A 16,348-nucleotide genomic window follows, 5' to 3' on the forward strand; every position below is an offset into this window, starting at 1 on the left:
TTAGAAAGATGGAGACATGCACTGGAAAGGAGAGGAATGAAAATTAGCCGAAGTAAAACAGAATATATGTGCGTGAATGAGAAAAGTGGAGGGGGAAGAGTGAGGCTACAGGGAGAAGAGATAGCGAGGGTGGACGACTTCAAATACTTGGGGTCAACAATACAGAGCAATGGAGAGTGTGGTCAGGAAGTGAAGAAACGGGTCCAAGCAGGTTGGAACAGCTGGCGAAAGGTGTCTGGTGTGTTATGTGACAGAAGAGTGTCTGCTAGGATGAAGGGCAAAGTTTACAAAACAGTGGTGAGCCCGGCCATGATGTACGGATTAGAGACGGTGGCACTGAAGAAACAACAGGAAGCTGAACTGGAGGTGGCAGAAATGAAGATGTTGAGGTTCTCGCTCGGAGTGACCAGGTTGGATAGGATTAGAAATGAGCTCATTAGAGGGACAGCCAAAGCTGGATGTTTTGGAGACAAGATTCGAGAGAGGAGACTTCGATGGTTTGGACATGTTCAGAGGCGAGAGAGTGAGTATATTGGTAGAAGGATGCTGAGGATGGAGCTCCCAGGCAAAAGAGCGAGAGGAAGACCAAAGAGAAGGTTTATGGATGTGGTGAGGGAAGACATGAGGGCAGTTGGGGTTAGAGAGGAAGATGCAGGAGATAGGCTAAGATGGCAAAAGATGACACGCTGTGGCGACCCCTAACGGGACAAGCCGAAAGGAAAAGAAGAAGAAAAATTATATCAGGAAAGGGAAAGATGCTTTATTCACAGTGTATGATTTATTCCTTTCTGATGCATAATTTATGTTGCAATTTAACAATCATGGATTCAAACCTCCCATCCATCCATCCATCCATCCATCCATCCATCCATCCATCCATCCATGTCCTGTATTCAATCAATTTAACATAAATTTTTTTGCATTTGACATTTTTTTAATTGTGTGAGGAAAAGAGATTCCATGAAGAAAACCTGTGCAAGCACAAGGAGAGCATGAAAACTTCACATGTGAAGACCTGAGCACCAAATACATGTAAACAGTTAGGCGCCAGCAATTTAATATACAGTATATATTATTATAAAGCATTGTTATTACATCTGGATGAAAACCTTGCTGCTACCCATTCCCAAGTCTGTATAATATCCCTGCATTTATTATAATAAAACAATAATTATCATTTTTTTTTCCACTCTTGGAGATGCTAGAGTCCGAGCTGGCAAATAAGCAGACATTTACCCCGGCATTGGTACCTTCAGAGATTTTCAGCATTTTAATTGACCAATCAACAAACATGTCAGAGGATTCTTAGTAAAAAAGCATAAGGAGACCATGAACACAAACCCATGAAAACTAGTTGTGTTTAATTATTTAGTGTAATTAATATCACAATCTTATTAAAACCTGTGCTGTAAATCATGTGATTTTACCTGCTTTAGGTCACAAAACAACAACCTTGATCGCAGTGTAGACATTTTTTCCTAACACTCCCCTCTGAACTCTGGCAGACTTTGTAGAAGCCACACGGACCATTTTCCAGGACAACCTGGAGGAGCTCAGTTTAGGGGCAGCTCCCTTCATGTTCTCCTACCACGAAGCAGCCAGTCTGATGGACACGTCGGCATTCCACTCCCCTGTGAGAAGTCGAGAATTTTATTGACTATTACAGATAACAAATTGTACCTGAATCATGTACGTGAATGTGTGTTTGTGTTTGCAGACGTATGAATCGGAGTGCAATTCCAACAGGGAGGAGATGGAGCAGTTTCAAACAGAGGTGAAACAGCTGCAAACCCAGATGAAGCAGCTGAAGGTCAGCGCAACCACATTCACCGTCACACTCAGCCAGTGGAGACACAAACGTTACTTATACTTTGCGTAGGCAACATACATTTTGTATTCACACCACACCGAGAACCAGACCACACCTATGCAGGCATGCAAGGAGAGGTGTAAATTTGAAAGGGGACACAGACCCCTTTGAGTGAGGGTTTGGCGGTTGGTGCCTGTCTCCAGGGTGCTACAAATATAGTCATGAAGCAGACTAACATCTCTTCAAAAAGTGGAAGCCAATTGTCTTTTTTTGGTGCACAGGAAGATTGCACCATGACACTTTGATTCCAAAGCCCAAGTCTTTGCACATGAGCTGGTGTCACCCAAACAATTACAGTAGATTACAACAATTTTGCAATTATTCCTTTCTTCATGCTTCTGTAACCCTGGTTAGGTGTCACGTGTTGCCTGGGCATTAGCGTCACAGTCTGTAAAAGTCTTTCCGCATTAAAAGATATATATTCGTTCATTCACACATTTTCTGAATCGCTTATCCTCACTAGGGTTGGGAGCCTATCCTAGCTGACTGTGGCCGAGACACAGGGTACATTCTGAATTGGTCGCCAGCCAATTGCAGGGTACATATAAACAAATAACCATCCACACTCAAACTCCACACAGGGAAGGCATGATTTGGCCCCGGGTCCTCAGAACAGTGACTAGGGTTCAAATCCCGGCCCCGCCTGTTCAGGCTTTCTCCGGGCACCCCGGTTTCCTCCCACATCCAAAATTGGAGACTCTAAATTGCCCCTGGGTGTGATTGTGAGTGCGAGTGTTGTCTGTCAACATGTGCCCTGCGGTTGGCTGGAAAACAGTTCAGGGTGTGCCCTGCCTTCTGCCCAATGACGGTTGGGATAGGCTCCAGCACTACCGCGCCCCTTGTGAGGATAAGTGGCTCAGAAAATGAGTGGATGGATAGTACAAACAATATTTTAGAGGTTTAATGAGTTCATTGGATTTGTTTGTTTGTATAATCTGCAGCTTCAGTCACTCAGTTACCATATTCATGTTTGTTCTCAATGTGTTTGAAAATGACCTTACCTTCATTATACTGACTGCTGGCGGTGTGGCTAAAATCTTCTTTATTTTATATTTTTTAATTATTTTGTAAGATTTTTTGGGGGGTGACAAATCAAAGGGTTAGGGTTGGGGTTAGGGTTAAACAGGATACATTGCATTTTTGGATTTTAAACTTTCCAAATGGCAGGTAAATACAAGCTGATCAAATCAGTGTGTATTCTTTGCTTATTTAAATCAAAAGACCTTATTCTAATTGTATCTCCACGCAGTACATGCAGTTTCTGTATTTCAGTACAATGAGGTAAGATTTTCTGCATGTTATATTTTTGGAAGGTGGTGCTAAAGGATATGGAGCACAGCAAGAAAACTCTTGAGGATGAGCTGCAGAAGACCTCTGAGGTATTTGAAATAAAGAAGTGTCTTGTACATCCAGTGACATGTCAAAATGAACATTAAAATGATTTCCAGTTAAGAAGCGACATTGACAACAAAACAACGTACTTTCAGAAAGCGTGTTTAACAGTGGAGGAGAATGTCCGTCTGAAGAGCCGCCTGCAAGCAGCAGAAGCTGTGGTGGTGCAGCGTAACGTGAGCAGTGCCGAGCAGGACTATGAGGAGGTGATCCAGCTCCTGGAGGCAGAGATTAAAGACCTAAAGAACCAGTTGGCCAGCAAGAGACAAATGGGAGGAGGAGAAGCCACAAAGGTGAGTCTGTGAAAAAAAAAAAAAAAAGTCAAAGCCTCTCAATGACATCTGACAACATAACATTTTTAGATCATTAGTTACTCATCTGTCATGTACACAAAACCTTGCACAATTATATCCCAAATATTTGGGATGTCAAGGTTTTTTTTTTTTTTTTGCTGTGATCCATATCCTTTAGTTTGAAACTGAGGTATTGATCTTTCATTATCAATCTGCATATCACCAGTGAGAACGAACTTCACACAGAGAACCATTAGGCGACATGATCTTGGTAGGAGACTGTTTGAAGAGATACCTTTTTTTAAGGATGGGGTTTCAAAAACATACCAATGTAGTGACCCACTGGTGGGTGACATTCACAACGGACTTATCTCCAAGGCAGGGGCAGGAGACAAAAGATACAAACAGAATTGTTGCCTTCAAAGGGAGTGATTGGCTGTTGGATGTAAAAAAACAAAAACCTCTTATGTACAGACTAAAGTTACATGACTGATTCTCGTCTTTTCATCTCATTTACTGCAACTCCACGCCTACCAATTAAAAAAGAAATCCAGAATGGTAACAAAACGTTGACAGGTTACACAGAAACAAACCCACACAGATGAAAAGATTACTTCTCTGACAGTGTCTGTCAAAATACAGTCAAATTCTTTGAGACAACACTGGCACTGGATCTCATTAGATTATGCAGTGGAAGTAGGTGGTGTTGTTTTTTGTGTGTGAAAGGCAGCAGATTAGATGTTCTTTCACCATGCACACACAGTAACACACTACAGCCATCATTAAAAAAAAAAAAAAACATAATCCTAGTTTCACTTTGCAGTGTTATTGCATGCAAGTCAGAATGCTTTTGTTTTACACAGTATGTCCCATCAGGTCATCTGTTCTCGTGTGCCACGAGAACATGCTCAATGCAGAGAAGGCACGACATCTGATGATCTATAGTGCTAAAATAACTCTTCGTTTCTATTCTCTATTCTTTTCTGCCTCCTCCCTCACTCACCCAGTGTGCGCCTGCAGCATTGTCAGTCTCCGTGAAACACATCAGGCTCTGACTGAGCTACTGAGCCGCTGCCACAATATTCACCAGCACCTCGCTTTGATGAAGCAGAGGCTTTTCACTCATTTGCTCTCGCTCTCAGGCTCACCGCCTCACCACTCACAGCTTTTTATCTCCAACTGCTAAATCCCTTGGTTTCACACTGCCTCTCAGGGACCAGCAATCTCACTCTGACTACCACTCAATCATCAGTTGCAACGATGCCTGTATTGGTTTGTTACTCTACTTGGGTTGAATGGTTGAACATGCAGCATCCAGAATGATCTTTATTTCCCAAGCATGTCAAAATCACAAAGAATTTGGCTCCGGTAGTTGGAGCCACTCTAATATGACAATTGACAGAAAATCCAAGTCAGTCCAAAGCAAATGAATCGCACAGTCCCCCCTCGAAGTATAGGCACAGTGAGGCCAATTGACTTATTTTTACGATTTGAAAACATTTTGGAATTGACATCAAAAGATGAATATGAGACAAAAGATCAAGCTTTCAGCTTTTCCGTGAAAATTGGGTGGTTTCAAACAAATAGAGCTATCTTCTCAGTTGTTTGTGAGATTCAAGTGTAAAGACTTGGAAATAAAAATGATTTGTTGTCATCAAACTCATATGATTTTGATCTACAGCAAAAACGTGTTTTAAAAGATAATACAATCTCATCTTGCATTTTATGCTCACATTTATATTGTTTCATGCCTTAATCTACGTTTGCATTTGAAATGTTTTTTGCCAGGAAGAGGTGCAGGAACTGAGTCGGCGGCTGACAGCCATTGACTGTCAGCTTCGGAAGTCTGAGTTCAACAGAAAACATCTTGAGATGTCCAACAAGAGACTTTTGGGCTTTGCACAGGTACAACGCTAATGCAGAGTGAAAAGCTCTGGCACAATAAAGGGATGTAAGATGAATTTGATTAATATGGTACAGTGGTTCAAATAAGTATTGAACACATCCACATTTTTTTTAGAAATGTATTTAGCAAGGTGCGATTGACATGAAAATTTCGTGAGATGCTGGGAATAACCAGTTATCTTTACATACAAAAAAGTAGAATAAATACATTCAGAAATTGTGTAATAATGGTAAGTGAAAAAAGGGAAGTATTGAACACATTTATTTAATACTTTGTACAAAAGCCTTTGTTTGCAATGACAGGTTCAATACGTCTGCTGTATGGAGGAATTAGTCTCATTCCTTGCTTCAGCGTGTGCATTGCTTCTTTTATGGACCTTGAGTTTCAGTTATTTCCATAGATTTCCAATTGGATTCAAGGGTCATTCTAGTATTCACCCATCTTCTACTGGTTATCCGAGGTCGAGTCACGGGAGTAGTCGCTTTAGCAGGCATGTCCAGACTTTCCTCTCCCCAGCCACTTCATCCTGCTCTTCTGGTGGGATACCGAGGCATTCCCAAGCCAGTCGAGAGATGCAATCCCAATGTCTCTGGGGTCTCCTATCGGTGGGATGTGCCCGGAATTCCCCACTATCGAGGCATCCATGGGACATCCGAACCAGATACCCTAGCAACCTGATCTGGCTTCTCTCAATGTTGAAGATCAGTGGCTCTACTCTGAGGCCCTCCCGGATGACCCAGCTTCTCACCCTATCTTTAAGGAAGAACCTGGACACACTTTGTTTCTTCCACAGCTGGTAGGAAGGGTAGGAATATAGATGGAGTTGTATCCAATCCAGATGTATGGTCTGCGATGTCCACGCAATGTTTCAGAGGAGAGTCAACCAGGACAGCCCCACACAGCCTTTAGGAACTCCAGACGAATCTTATCCTCTCCCAGGGCTTTGCCACCGAGGGGCATAAGCATACCCACAGCTGCTCGGGCCCTCTCACCATGACCAAATCCAGAGTGTAAGACAATCCAACCCCTCTCAAGAGGACTGGTGCCAGAGCCCAAACAATATGTGGAGGTGAGTCCGACTAAATCTAGTCGGAATATCTCGACCTCGCACAGCAACTTGGGCTCCTTCACTGCCAAAAAGATGATGTTCCACTTGCCTAGGGCGAGCTTCTGCAGCCAGTGATCGGATCGCCAAAGTCCGTGCCTTCGGCCACCACCCATCTCACACCACACTTGACCCCCATTCGCCCTTCCCACAGGTGGTGAGCCCATAGCATGGGAGTCCCATGTCACCCTTTTGGGTTCTGCCTGGTTGGGCTCCATGGGTGTAGGACACCAGATGCACACCTTCGAGGCCCATCTCCAGCCGTTCTAGCAACTTTTTTTTTCCCCTCTTTCTTTGAAACCAATAGATAGTTTCCTTGGTTTTTGATCATTATCCTGGTGAATTCTCCACATTTGTTTTATTTTCATCATCCTTGAAGATGGCATTAGATTTTTGTCAGCAATGTCTTAGTTTGTTCATTCACCCTTCCTTCAATAATGTGAAGTTTAAGAGTACCAATTGTTGAAAAGCAGCCGGACACCATCATGTTCCCACCTCCTAACTTCACTGTTAGTAGATTTTAGGGTGATTTGCAGTGCCATTTCGCCTCGTAATGCGGTGTGCAATCTAGCATCCAACCAGTTAAATTTTGCTGTCATTTGACTAGACTATATTCCCCCAGTATTTAACTGGTTTGTCTCAATGTTGCTCAAACAAGTTTTGACGTGCTTTTTTCGTCAGCAGTGGGGTCTTTCATGGCGAGCGTGTATACAGTCAACGGTGGTGGAGAACATTACTCACTGTTTTGCTTGTGACAACAGTACATGCTAATTTCAGGTGTTTTTAAAGTTCTCCACAGGTGGTCCTTGGCTGCATACAAGTGTGATATGTAACACGAAAATAGGAAACTGTCAATGACGAATTCGTCTTTGGGTTATAATATATTATATTATGTGGCTTCTCGGTCTTCCTCTGACTCTGGAAAGATCTCGCGCTAATATCAATGGTTTCTCCGTCGATAAGCATGTAAATACCATTGAAATACCACTCGCTCAAATACTTGAAGCCCTGCTGTCTGCTTTTCAATGATATTTCACTGTTAGCTAAGAATGCGAGTGAGAAATCAGGCGGTAAATCGGACAGTTTCGCTCTATTCCTTTCTTGCTGTGCCGATATTTTTGCTAATTGTTGCTGATATTCATTTGCATTGACAAGGGGTTGGATTGCACTTTGATTATTGATAGATTTTAGGTGTTGTCTTGACTTCCCATGCCTTGTTGCACCTCCCTTGCTTCTTGTGTTCAATAGTTTTTCCTTGTGTCATTTCACATTTTTACACACAACTTAATTTCTGATCATATTTGTTCTTGTTTCTTCGATTGTATGGCTTAGTTGGGTTGTTGCCAACATCTGGTGAAAGTGTTTATGGATATGATGCCACTGCAGTACTGTATAAAAAAAAGTAGAAACTACCCACAAACATCGAGCCTGCCGTTGTTGGAGCTTTTCTGCCACCTCTTGGCTGCACACACACATTGCAGCCAAATAATAATTTGTGGCAACCAAACAGGACAGCAGTTATAATTATACATTTTACTGTATTTGAAGGCACCTGTCAGGCCACTCAAGGTCACATTAAAACAATACAATTAAGGACTAATAGGAGCCACATGAAATTTTTTGACAGTATTTAAAATTCTGGCTGGAGTCAGTATTCTTGAAGTGATTATGGAAGTGAGTTCCACAGATGAAGGGCTACCCAGCTGAAAGGTCTGCAGGTGAAAGAGGATTAGCAGTCTAGTGGTACAGTGCATGGAAGAAGAACCCATGCATTTTTTTCCCACCACAAAACATGATTTTGATGGATAAAGCTTTTTGTAACTCCCACCATGAAATTCCTCTCGAGGGATTTGTTTTCGAGAAGAAGCAGGAAGTGACGTAAAGGACAGCGGCACCCCCTAGTGGACTCGTTTGTTTCCACGTGTTAGTCAAAATGCATTGCTGGACATCGCTTGAACACTCGGGAGGATGTATTTACCCTTCATAAGTTTGGAAGAGACACGGTCCGTCGTGAAAAATGGATTGCACGGGTGCAAAGGACGAGAGCTTCGTGCCTTCCAGATGACAGGCAGGTGTGTATACAGCTACTAAAAAAAATAACAGTTTGGGGTGGACCACGAAATCGGTCTCTCATAACGCAACAAAAGATCCGCGTACGTATGACAGGCATGCTAAATTTGTCTATGTGCACGTTGGATGGCGTCAGGCTTGCCGGCGAAAGCTGATGTGTCGCTCCGCCAGCATCATCTGAATATGGCTCGAAACAACAGGGTAATATTGCTCCGATAACTTCACTCGGTTGTGTGATGTTCTCTTCTTAGAAAAGAGCTTCCGTGTCAGAAGGGGCGTGTTCGTCTCCCATAGTAGGGTCCACCGTGTGTTTTCAATGGCGACCATCCAGGGTAACGTCACAGACAGGGGATGCACCCAATATGACGACCACTTGGATGTTGTCGAATGACACTTCCACAACTTTGCGCATGGATGACACTCATATGAATTTTTTTTTGGATATACATTGAAGTGATTAATGTTATATGTATTTTTCATTACAAGATCTATTTTAGAATGTTTATAGGGATGACACTTGACCTTTAATGTACTGAACAAGAAATTACAAGGCCAGGGGAAACTTGTCAGTGCTGCCCATGACAACGTGAGGGCATTCTGCACAAAACTTGATACAGAAAGCCCAGCTTGCTCAGACAAACCTTTTCCATTTCCCAGCATGCCAAGGCACTCGTGGATGCAGGCGCACCATTCAGTTCTGAGAAGCATGATGAGGCCATTTTGAAGCTGCAGGAGGAATTTGATTACAGATTTGCAAACTTCAAGACGCACCGAGTTACATTTCAAATTTTTGCAGACCCCTTCTCCTTGGATGCCCCTCCTGTGGTTCAAATGGAGCTCATTGACCTGCATTACAACACTGAACTCAAAGCCAAATTCAGGGAGGTGAGTGAAGAAGCAGACAAGGTTGGGTAATTTTTGAGAGAATTGACCTCCAGCTTCCGTGAACTTTTCCAAGTGGTCAAGCAGACCATGTGCCTTTTTGGGAGCACATAGTTGTGTGAAAAGCTCTTCTCCACCTTGAACTTCAATAAGTCCAAGTACAGGTCCAGATTGACGGATGAGCATCTTCAAGCCCCACTGAGGGTCTCAACTGCTTCCTTCCTCAAGCCAAATGCGGCTCAGCTGTGTGAGAAGAAGCGCTGCCAGATTTCTAGCAATAAGAAGTAGGCAAGAGAAGCTATGCTCAGAAATGTTCATGTTCAATGTTCCATTCATATTCAGAAAATTAAAGAACTGTTTATTTGTAGTTATTTGTTTATTTTCATCTTATTTTATGTTAAAAAAAGATATTTGACAACATCGGAATGTTTTCATCAGAGCTTTTCTTGTACAAATCCTGATGCGGCCCAGCCTCACCCAGACTCTGCCTCCAGCGGCACCCAGTTAAATTGAGTTTGGGAGCCCTGCTGTAGAGTAAACACCATGGCCTCAGTTAAGGTCAGTGTTCACAACTCTACGATATGAAAGAGACAGGCCAAAAATGGCATCGAAGGCAGAGTTCCCAGGGGAAAAAAAACCCTGCTGTCAGCAAAGAATACAAAGGCTTGTCTCACATTTGCCCCCAAAAAATCTTGATGATCCTCAAGACTTTTGGATAAACAGTCTGTGGACTGACGAGATAAAAACAACTTTCTGGAAGGTGTACGGCCCAATACATCTGCTGTAAAAATGGGACAGCATTTGAAAAGAACAAGAACATTATGCCAACAGTGAAACAATGCAGCCCTTTGGGGTCACAAGTGCAATCTGTAGGGTGGTTGCAAGCTTGGATGAATGCAGGGGGTTGTGTCAGAAAGGATATCCGGCTTAAAACTTTGCCAAACAAATTCCTCTACAGAATCCCATACCAGATCGGAGGCATGGAAGCAATTTGGAGAGGTGGCTGTGTAATTTTTGACCAACTTATTCAACAGAATACTAGCGGGAGAGAAAATGCCAGAAGAATGGAGGAAAAGTGTCCTAATTCCCATTTTTAAGAACAAAGGCAATGAAGGAATAAAGATGATGATTTGCACAATGAAATTATGGGAAAGAGTCGTGGAGGCTGGACTCAGGGCAGAAGCATCTTCAACCAACAGTAAGGTTTAGGAGTACCACAGATGCATTATTTGCCTTGAGGATGCTCGTGGAAAAGTACAGAGAAGATCCAAAGGAGCGACATTGTGTCTTTGTGGAGAAAATAGAGAAAGTCTATGACAGAGTACCCAGAGAGGAACTGTGGTACTGCATGTGTAAGTCTTGTGTGGCAGAGAAATATGTTAGAATAGTATAGGACATGTATGAGGGCAGCAGAACAGTGGTGAGGTGTGCCGTAGGTGTGACAGAAGAATTTAAGGTGGTGGTGGTACTCCATCACGGATCAGCTCTGACCCCCAGGAGCAGGGGGAGGAACAATTAGAAAGATGGAGGCATGCACTAGAAAGAACAGGAATGAAGATTAGCCTTGTGCGTAAATGAGAGGGGTGGAGGGGGATGAGTGAAGCTCCAGGGGGAAGAGATAGCAAGGGTGGTTGACATCAAATAATTGGGGTCAACAATCCAGAGCAAACGTGAGTGTGGTAAGGAAGTGAAGAAACGAGTCCAAGCATGTTGGAATAGCTGGCGGAAGATGTTTGGTGTGTTATGTGACAGAAGAGTCTCTGCCAGAATGAAGAGCAAAGTTTATTAACAATGGTGAGGCCTGCCATGATGTACAGATTAGAGACTTAAGAGACAGGTTGGATAGGATCAGAAATGAGCTCATTAGAGGGACAGCCAAAGTTGGATGTTTTGGAGACAACGTTCGAGAGAGCAGACTTCGAGGGTTTGGACATATCAAGAGGCAAGACAGTGAGTATATTGGCAGAAGGGTACTGAGGATGAAGCTGGCAGGTAACAGAGAAAGAGGAAAACCAAAGAGAAGGTTGATGGATGTTGTGAGGGAAGACGTGAGAGCTGTAGGTGTTAGAGAGGAAGATGCAGGAGATAGGCTTATATGGAAAAAGATGACGCGTTGTGGCGACCCCTGACGGGACAAGCCGAAAGGAAAAGAAGAAGATGCCTACAGCGGAGCATGGTGGTGGCAGTGTGATGGTCTCAGGCTGGTTTCCTGCTTCAGGACCAGGACAACAAGCGGTGATTAATGGAACAAGGAATTCTGCTGTGCTCCAGACAATCCTTCAGGAAAATATTTGGGCTATCAGTTCATGCTCTCAAAATCAAGCACTCTTAGATCATGCAGCAGAGTTACCCCACACGCTGCAGTCCAGAAATCTCTTCTGCATTCTTATCATTTGGCTTCTTATTTAAAGTGTTTTGCACCGAATCAAAACATGTCTACAAAACAGATGACCGTTCTTTTCCAAGGCACTGGCTCCAATCTTTATTTTTCTTTTTTAAAAGCAAAACTCTTAACAATCCAACACATACAATTATATTAAATATATACAATATAACAACAAATATTGTGTAAACAACATGAGAAAAGCACAAATATAAAAGGAATATAGCGGGGACAGAGGAATTGTCCCTGAAAGTGAAACATGGTTTAGATTTTGCTCGGATGGATTTCGAACCCATGAGCATGAGTTGAGATTAAGTCATGTGTAGTCTGAGAAAGCTAGGCAAGAATGAACCAGCTTTTAACATCGTCAAGGCAGCCGGAAAAGCGATTCTGAGGAAAGACATTAGACACAGTGGGAGGATATCGATAAGAAGACCAAGAAAAGAGCCTTGAGGCTCACCAGATTTTAGATTAGGCAATGAGAGCGATGAGTCTTTGACCAGGAGAGAGGGATTGCTAAAAAAAAAAAAGAACCAAGTCTGTTTTAGTAGATTATATAGATGGCGTAGAATGCTACACTGAGGTCAAGAAGATGAAAATTGTTAATACTCCAGTCCACTGCCAAAGTACATCCTGTGTTATCAACAGGTTGTCTGTGATTTCAAGGGGCAATCGCTTGGATTTTGAGCAAACACTGCATTTTTTTGTTGACTGTGTGATACCTCTGTACTGTAGTGTTTCTTTTTGTGGTTTGTATTCATAAATTTTATTTTTCGTCTGTTAAATTTCTGCAATTAATAAATAATGATACCTCTACTTATGAACATCTCGAGTGATGAAAAATTCAGGTTATGAAACCTCCCTAGAAAAATATTGTCTCGAGTTATGAAGGAAAATTCAGGATACAAAAGGCAAAAATAGGCAGTGGATTCATAGCCCCGAAATTCCACCAAATGTAAACATCCTGTATCTTGGTTTGAAAGCGGCTCTATCGCACCCCTCTCTCATTGGCTATTGCCATATCATAGTCCTGGCATCCCATTGGCTAGGAGGGAAGTGAATCTTTACACATGATGCTTTTCGTTTTCCTTGGACACTCGAGTGTCAATGAATCATACGCTAGCGCTTTTACACACTGTCACACACAAGCACACATTAGTAAAGTACAACTTTTTCTTGAGTTTTTCTTTTGTTTATTGCAAGTTTCTTCATCTTTCTTCTCTATGGGCACAAAGAAACTATAGTGGCGTTAAATTGTATGTGTGTGTGTGTGTACAGTCGTTCGTTTGTTTTCTCTCAGTTGTCAAATGTTTGCTTGCTCCTCCGTCCCCCACGACGCCTTTTTTGTGTCACACTTCACATAGTCGCCCACCACCAAAGGCAAATTAACAATTTTTTACTATTCTTTACATTATATACTTTGAATGCTTAATTTTTGTGGGGGTCGGGTGGCTTGGAACAGATAAGGCTAGTTACACGTAAAAAAATTCACATTATAAATTGAATTAATTCTGTATGTTAAGGTACCACTGTATTAGATCACAAAAAACAACCAGTACAGTGGAATAGTTGTGAGCATGTCTGCCGCAAAATTCTTAAGTTCTGGGTCCAACTCTTTTGTGCTTGTGTAACAGTGTGATTTTGTTGCGGTTCCACGTCCTCTTCATAATATCGCGCAACATCATCACACCATGACATTCAACCTGACTTATTTGCGCTGTATGATGAACATTACCTGTAATTTCCTATATAGTATGAAGTTGATGATACTTCCAAGAACATAAGAGTACTCCATGTACAGTCCCTGGAGAAAGATTTGTGTGAGGCAACAACTCTCACGCAGGCATACATTACCAACAAGCTAAACAAGCCAGAGTTTACAACAGAAAGATGAAGGGTTTCTCGGTTGAAGTGGGTGATTGGATCCTGTTGGCTAACAAATGTGAAAGAGGGGAAAAAAAACTAGGCAATCGGTGAGAAAACGCAGTGTATGTGGTTGTAAAAATGACGAATTGCACACCAACAGTATTCGGCATCCTGGTACAGGCTGGATTAAGACAGTCCACCCAAATATGATCATGCCTGTTAATTACTTGCCATTGCCATCATGGGAGGAGCTTCATCAGGAAGCAGAGTCTTTTGTTCACAGCGCTGAGCTAAAGTGAAGAAAATAAGTATTTGAACACCCTGCTATATTTCAAGTTCTCCCACTTAGAAATCATGGATTTTCATCGTAGGTGCATGTCCACTGTGAGAGATAATCTAAAAAGAAAAATCCAGAAATCACAATGTATGATTTTTTTTTTTTATTGTCTTGACTCTTCATTCCCAAAAAAGGCTTTTGTACAAAGTATTAAATAATTACCACTTTGTGTGTCAATACTTTTTCCCTTGGGGATTTCCCATGACTAGACACATCATAATTTCTGATCTTATTTGTTGTACTTTCTTGATATGTATGGGTTACTAGCGTTGCAAGTTGCACCTGCCAAGGTGAAGCTGCACATTTCTGAACTCATTTTATTGCACCAATCAAATATGCAGGTATAACTATGGCATGTTTTGAATTAAAAAACAGAATGATTTGTCTAATGTGTGTTTGGTGAGTGCACGTACAAAACTTGCAGCCTTCAGTACTTGCAACAAGTTTAAGAGCCGCTAATTGAGACATGAGCCAAATGTCGGCTAACCTTACATATGCAGGGGCACAGAGTTTTTGGGTGGTGGTGGATGGGGGTTCTGATCAAAACATTTTTATCCTGGAAAAATACTACATTACGGGCATTTGCAGGGTGGCAGAACTAGGTTACGGTTAGTGCACTAATCGGTCGGGGTGTCAACAGCCAGCACATAGATCTGCCCCAGGACACAATGCAATGTTCTAAAATGTATTTTCACTGCTTTTGTACCATTTGACTGCACTCGCACTTGCTAAATTGAATTATGAAATGCAGTTTTAATTAAAGTGTGAGAATGTCACTGATATCATATTTGATGACTTAATGTAGATGTTTGTTTCTGATTTCATGATTGGGAATTATGTATATAGAATTTATTTATAAAGTGAAGAAAATGAGTATTTGAACACCCTTCTAGATCGCAGGTTCTCCCACTTAGAAATCATGGATGGGTCTGAAATTTTCATCGTAGGTGCATGTCCACTGTAAGAGAGATAATCTAAAAATAAAAATCCAGAAATCACAATGTATGATTTTTTTTTATTTATTTGTGTGATACAGCTGCAAATAAGTATTTGCACACCTGAGAAAAACAATGTCAATATTTGGCACAGTAGCCTTTGTTTGCAATTACAGAGGTCAAATGTTTCATGTAGTTGTTCACCAGGTTTGCACACACTGCAGGAGGGATTTTGGCCCACTCCTCCACACAGATCTTCTCTAGATCAGACAGGTTTCTGGGCTGTCGCTGAGAAACACGGAGTTTCAGCTCCCTCCAAAGATTTTCTATTGGGTTTAGGTCTGGAGACTGGCTAGGCCATGCTTTTTCTGGAGCCACTCCTTGGTTTTCCTGGCTGTGTGGTTCGGGTTATTGTCATGTTGAAAGACCCAGCCACGACCCATCTTCAATGCGCTGACTGAGGGAAAGAGGTTGTTCCCCAAAATCTCACAATACATGGCGGCGGTCATCCTCTCCTCAATACAGTGCAGGGTTAGGGTTGGGGACACAGACAGCGGTGGTTGTGGGTCCGTTGGGGGGGGGGGGGGATCTGCACCAGATTAAGTAGATTTGTTAGGCCGGTGAATAGGCTCCTTCAGACTATGTCCACACAAAGGATCTAGATTATTGGTTTCAGAGTAGTTTCTATATCTAGATAATTGTTTTCAGAATGAGTATTTATGACACTGTAAAAGACTTTTTTTTTACTGTACTAAGTCTTTTCTCTTTTGGGGTGCACTTTGCTGATATGATGCCTTTAAATGTGTATTTGTCTTATTTTCCTGGGGATAAACATGTTACTGATTACCTCATGTTTGACTTGATCCTTTGTGGGAGCGTTTTCATGACTTGTTGGGCTGGGTTTTGTATAAGTAGCAGGGGAATTACATAGTAGCACCTGTAGAGACTGTATGTGGAATACTCTTATGTTCTTGGAAGTGACATCAATTTCATATATCAGAAATTACAGGTCATGTTCATTGGATAGCGCAAAACAGTTGCACCGATTAAACATTGACACACATTCCATAAACTGAATCCTGCCTCTTGTGCAGTGCCGTGCACGGTCGCTAAAGTGTGAATATAAAATATTCATACAAAGTCACCTTGGGGCCTCAATCTTCAACAAATGCAGTAGAGTCCTTGATGTTACCTAACAATTGTACCTGTGTTCGGTCCCCAGAATGTCCACAAAGTATTAACAACACCCAGTCTGTTTGGAGGAGAACTTGGGTAAGACAATCAGTCGCATGGTCAGCTGTCCACAGTC

General features: G+C 42.1%; 1 protein-coding gene and 1 long non-coding RNA gene across 6 annotated transcripts in view; one reads left to right on the top strand and one right to left on the bottom strand.

The window, feature by feature from the left end:
* Window positions 1-16,348, top strand: part of si:dkeyp-72e1.9 (syntaxin-binding protein 4) — an 84,435-nt gene that overhangs the window by 65,993 nt on the left and 2,094 nt on the right. For all 5 annotated transcript variants that reach the window (XM_061846367.1, XM_061846371.1, XM_061846366.1 and 2 more), the window contains exons 14-19: window positions 1,506-1,633; window positions 1,718-1,810; window positions 3,184-3,249; window positions 3,358-3,555; window positions 5,344-5,460; window positions 16,262-16,311. In XM_061846367.1, coding sequence (XP_061702351.1) covers window positions 1,506-1,633; window positions 1,718-1,810; window positions 3,184-3,249; window positions 3,358-3,555; window positions 5,344-5,460; window positions 16,262-16,311 — 652 coding nt within the window. The remainder of the gene's footprint in view (window positions 1-1,505; window positions 1,634-1,717; window positions 1,811-3,183; window positions 3,250-3,357; window positions 3,556-5,343; window positions 5,461-16,261; window positions 16,312-16,348) is intronic.
* LOC133514566 (uncharacterized) lies at window positions 1,492-8,827 on the bottom strand. The gene is made up of 3 exons (XR_009798820.1): window positions 8,545-8,827; window positions 3,352-3,561; window positions 1,492-1,631 (listed from the first exon to the last, which is right to left on the bottom strand). It is a non-coding gene; the product is annotated as an uncharacterized LOC133514566 (long non-coding RNA).

This window comes from Syngnathoides biaculeatus, chromosome 16, assembly GCF_019802595.1.
Source record: "Syngnathoides biaculeatus isolate LvHL_M chromosome 16, ASM1980259v1, whole genome shotgun sequence".
In the NCBI taxonomy this organism is placed as follows: Eukaryota; Metazoa; Chordata; class Actinopteri; order Syngnathiformes; family Syngnathidae; genus Syngnathoides; species Syngnathoides biaculeatus.